This window comes from Coffea eugenioides, chromosome 5 (genome assembly GCF_003713205.1).
Source record: "Coffea eugenioides isolate CCC68of chromosome 5, Ceug_1.0, whole genome shotgun sequence".
In the NCBI taxonomy this organism is placed as follows: domain Eukaryota; kingdom Viridiplantae; phylum Streptophyta; class Magnoliopsida; order Gentianales; family Rubiaceae; genus Coffea; species Coffea eugenioides.
In genome coordinates this window covers 39,926,954-39,930,170 of record NC_040039.1, presented here as the reverse complement: position 1 = coordinate 39,930,170, position 3,217 = coordinate 39,926,954, and the positions used below count along the sequence as shown (strand labels likewise).

The following is a 3,217-nucleotide window of genomic DNA, read 5'->3' as shown; positions in this document are numbered from 1 at the left end:
TGAAACGTTGATTAAAAGTTGAGGATACCATTATGTAGAATCCAACATTAAACGGCTAATTGTTTAGTGTACTCACTGGGTTCAAATTTGTCAAACTAAGTTTGGAAATGCCCTATTTCAAAATTTTCCAGAGGAACATCATGATTCTTATGCTGCCTTTGTTGAACAACGTTATCGGTTGATAGCTAGACTTTTTAGAGATTCTTTTGTCACTTAAACAGGTAAGGGAGTTCACTAGAAATTAACAATGGAGGCACTTGGGAATTTGGCATTAGACAGAGGAAGGAGGTATGTCAACTTAGATGATAATCTAAGGTCGCTCGAAACCAAGTTGCGAAGATTAGTCGGCAGAAAATCTGACCTGGGGTCGCAGGTGACAGATGCAGAAAGATTAGGTACTAAGAAAAGGAAAAGGGAGGTTGAGATTTGGTTTGAGGAGGTAGCAAAAATAGAGACTGAATTCGTTGCATTGAAAACGAGCATAGAACAGGGTAATCTTCTAAGAAATGCATTTAGCAGTGGGGATGGAGTGGAGAAAATGGATGCAATTGTAGAAGACCTTATTGAGCAAAGTAAGCATTTTGATGGGCTTTTGCTTGAGGCTTTTGAGAGCAGAGGTGAGCCACGAGTGACAACGAAATTATTTGGGGAAATGTTTGACAGAGGTTTGAAAGCAATCTGGGCGTGGTTGGTCATCGATAGCATCTCAAACATTGGGATTTATGGGATGGGCGGTGTGGGTAAGACTACATTGGCGAAACACATCCATAATCATCTCCTTGAGAGAACTCAATTCAAGGTTTATTGGATTACTGTCTCTCAAGAATTCAGCATCAAAAGGCTGCAAGATGACATTGCTAAACGCCTAAGGCTTGATCTGTCACATGAGGATGATGAGGATAGCAGGGCAGCCATTTTGTCCAGGGCATTGGTGAAGCAGTCCGTCCTCATACTCGATGATGTTTGGCAAGAAATTTCTTTCGAAAAGATTGGAATTCCTCTTGGTGCAAACAAATGCAGAGTGATCTTGACCACTCGGTCACTGGTATTATGCAACAGGATGAGCTGTCAAAGGGTATTTGAAGCTAAAACTTTGGCTACGAATGAAGCTTGGGATTTGTTCAAACATACACTTGACACTAAGACAGTGCTTCATGAAGATGTGGAAGAAATTGCCAAGTCCATCGTGAAAAGGTGTGCGGGTTTGCCTCTTGGTATTATCACAGTGGCTGGAAGCTTGAGAGGTGTGAACGAGATCTGTGAGTGGAGAAACGCATTGGAACAATTGAAAGCATGTTCGGTGGGGCATGATGAGATGGAACGAGATGTGTTTCCAATCCTGGAATGGAGTTTCAATCGCCTGAATAAATGTGAAAGGAATTGCTTCTTGCATTGCTGTCTTTATCCGGAAGATTGGAAAATAAAAATAAAGGGACTAATAGACCTCTTTATTTGGGCAGAGCTGATGTCAAACAGGGAATCGTGGTCAAAAGCATTTGATGAAGGTCAAACGATATTAAACAAACTGATAAGAGTTTGCTTGCTGGAAGAAACAAAAAATTTTATGGGGGATGACTGTGTGAAGATGCATGATTTGGTCAGAGACATGGCATTAAGGATCACGCATGGAAACTCCAAACCAAAGAGCAGCAGAGATGATGTACCACGATTCTTGGTGAAAAGCTTAGGATGGAGCAATTCAAAAGTAACACTGGAACCAAAAAAATGGACACAAGATCTCCATGCAGTTTCCTTCTATTCAGATATGTTTCAACATATAAAAATAGAAGTTCCACCAGCCTGGTCACCAAATTGTCCTAAGCTCTCAACCTTGTGTCTTTCTCAAGTTATCATAAAAGAAATCCCAGATTCATTCTTTCGGTACATGTGTGGACTTAAAGTTTTGAATCTATCTCGGTGCCAAGGCATAACAGACTTGCCTAATTCTGTTTCAGACTTGGTGAATCTCACTGCCTTGATTTTGAGGGATTGTAATGACCTCCGATCTGTGTCACCACTGGGAAAGCTCAAGCAATTGAGGGATTTGGACCTATCATCGACTGAGATTGAGGATTTACCTCAAGGTTGGGAGTCACTGATCAACCTCGAAACATTTAACTTGAACCAGTGTCCGACTTTTAGTCGAAAGATAATAATACCAAAAGGGACATTTTCCCAATTTCACTGTCTTCAACGGTTATTTTTTCCACTCGATGGTATGGTACAAGTTAATGATTCGGAAGTGCTGAACCAATTAAAAAGTTTTATAGGATGTTTGTCTTTCACGGACTTCTATAAAATTACTCAGTGGCCAAAATACTATATTGTTTATATCAATGACATCTTAACTACGGGTCCGTTTTATGACTTTGAGGACTGGCAACAATTGTATTTCCGTCAGTGTAAGCTTGGTAGAGGATCAAACTATCTACCAGATGATATGAAAAGTCTGATAATCGAGGAATGTGAGGGCATGGGCATTAGGTGCTTGTCAGATGTTTTTAAGAATTTTATAAATTTAAGCCACTTATCTGAATTGGAAATCAAGGATTTGGTCGGAATAGAGTTCCTCTGCCAATTGTCCTCTGCTTCTCCACGTGATCAGTTGGAAGTCTCGTCTCTTAGTCCACTCTGTCATCTCGAAGTGCTACGCCTCACGAGGTTGCCAAATCTGGTTGGTCTTTTTTGCGGAGAATCAAAACCATATTTGCTTCCAGCTAGCACCTTTTCTTCCCTTAAACAATTGAGGATTTCTGAATGTCACAGCATGAAGCAGCTATTCACAGTGCAGTTGCTGCAGAACCTTCAAAATCTTGATAAATTATACGTTTACGGTTGTGAAGGACTGGAGGAGATAGCAGCAGATGGCAATGGAGAAGGACAAGGAGAAGGAGAAGGCATCCAATTGACTTCAAGTGGAGGAGGCATGATCAACCTTCCAAATTTAAGGTGCTTGAGTCTAGATATGCTTCCACAACTGAATAACATTTGCAAGGCAGCCATGATCTGCGATTCAATTAAGAAGATTAAAATATTTGATTGTCCAAAGGTAAAGAGGCTGCCTTTGTTTCCTCCTACCATCAACGGACTACCATCTCTTCCCAGCACTCTTTGTAAAATCAGGGGAGATAAAGAATGGTGGGAATCGCTAGAGTGGTACAATTCTTGTGCCAAAAATGCCCTTGACCCATTTTTTACCACACAGCCGTGAAGTTCA

General features: G+C 40.8%; 1 protein-coding gene across 1 annotated transcript; it reads left to right on the top strand.

Annotated features, from left to right (window-relative positions):
- The first annotated feature begins 247 nt into the window (after positions 1–247).
- On the top strand, positions 248–2,601 carry LOC113771626 (putative disease resistance protein At4g10780). Its single transcript, XM_027316199.1, has 2 exons — positions 248–2,084; positions 2,549–2,601. Exons 1-2 carry the CDS (start codon positions 248–250, stop codon positions 2,599–2,601), a joined length of 1,890 nt encoding a protein of 629 aa, XP_027172000.1.
- The last annotated feature ends 616 nt before the right edge of the window (positions 2,602–3,217 follow it).

Bases quoted from the DNA above. Each gene is read 5' to 3' on its own strand.
- LOC113771626 (XM_027316199.1), top strand. From the start codon at position 248: ATGGAGGCACTTGGGAATTTGGCATTAGACAGAGGAAGGAGGTATGTC. The intron at 2,085-2,548 runs GTTGGGAGTCAC...TTGGAAATCAAG, and splicing joins GATTGAGGATTTACCTCAAG to GATTTGGTCGGAATAGAGTT.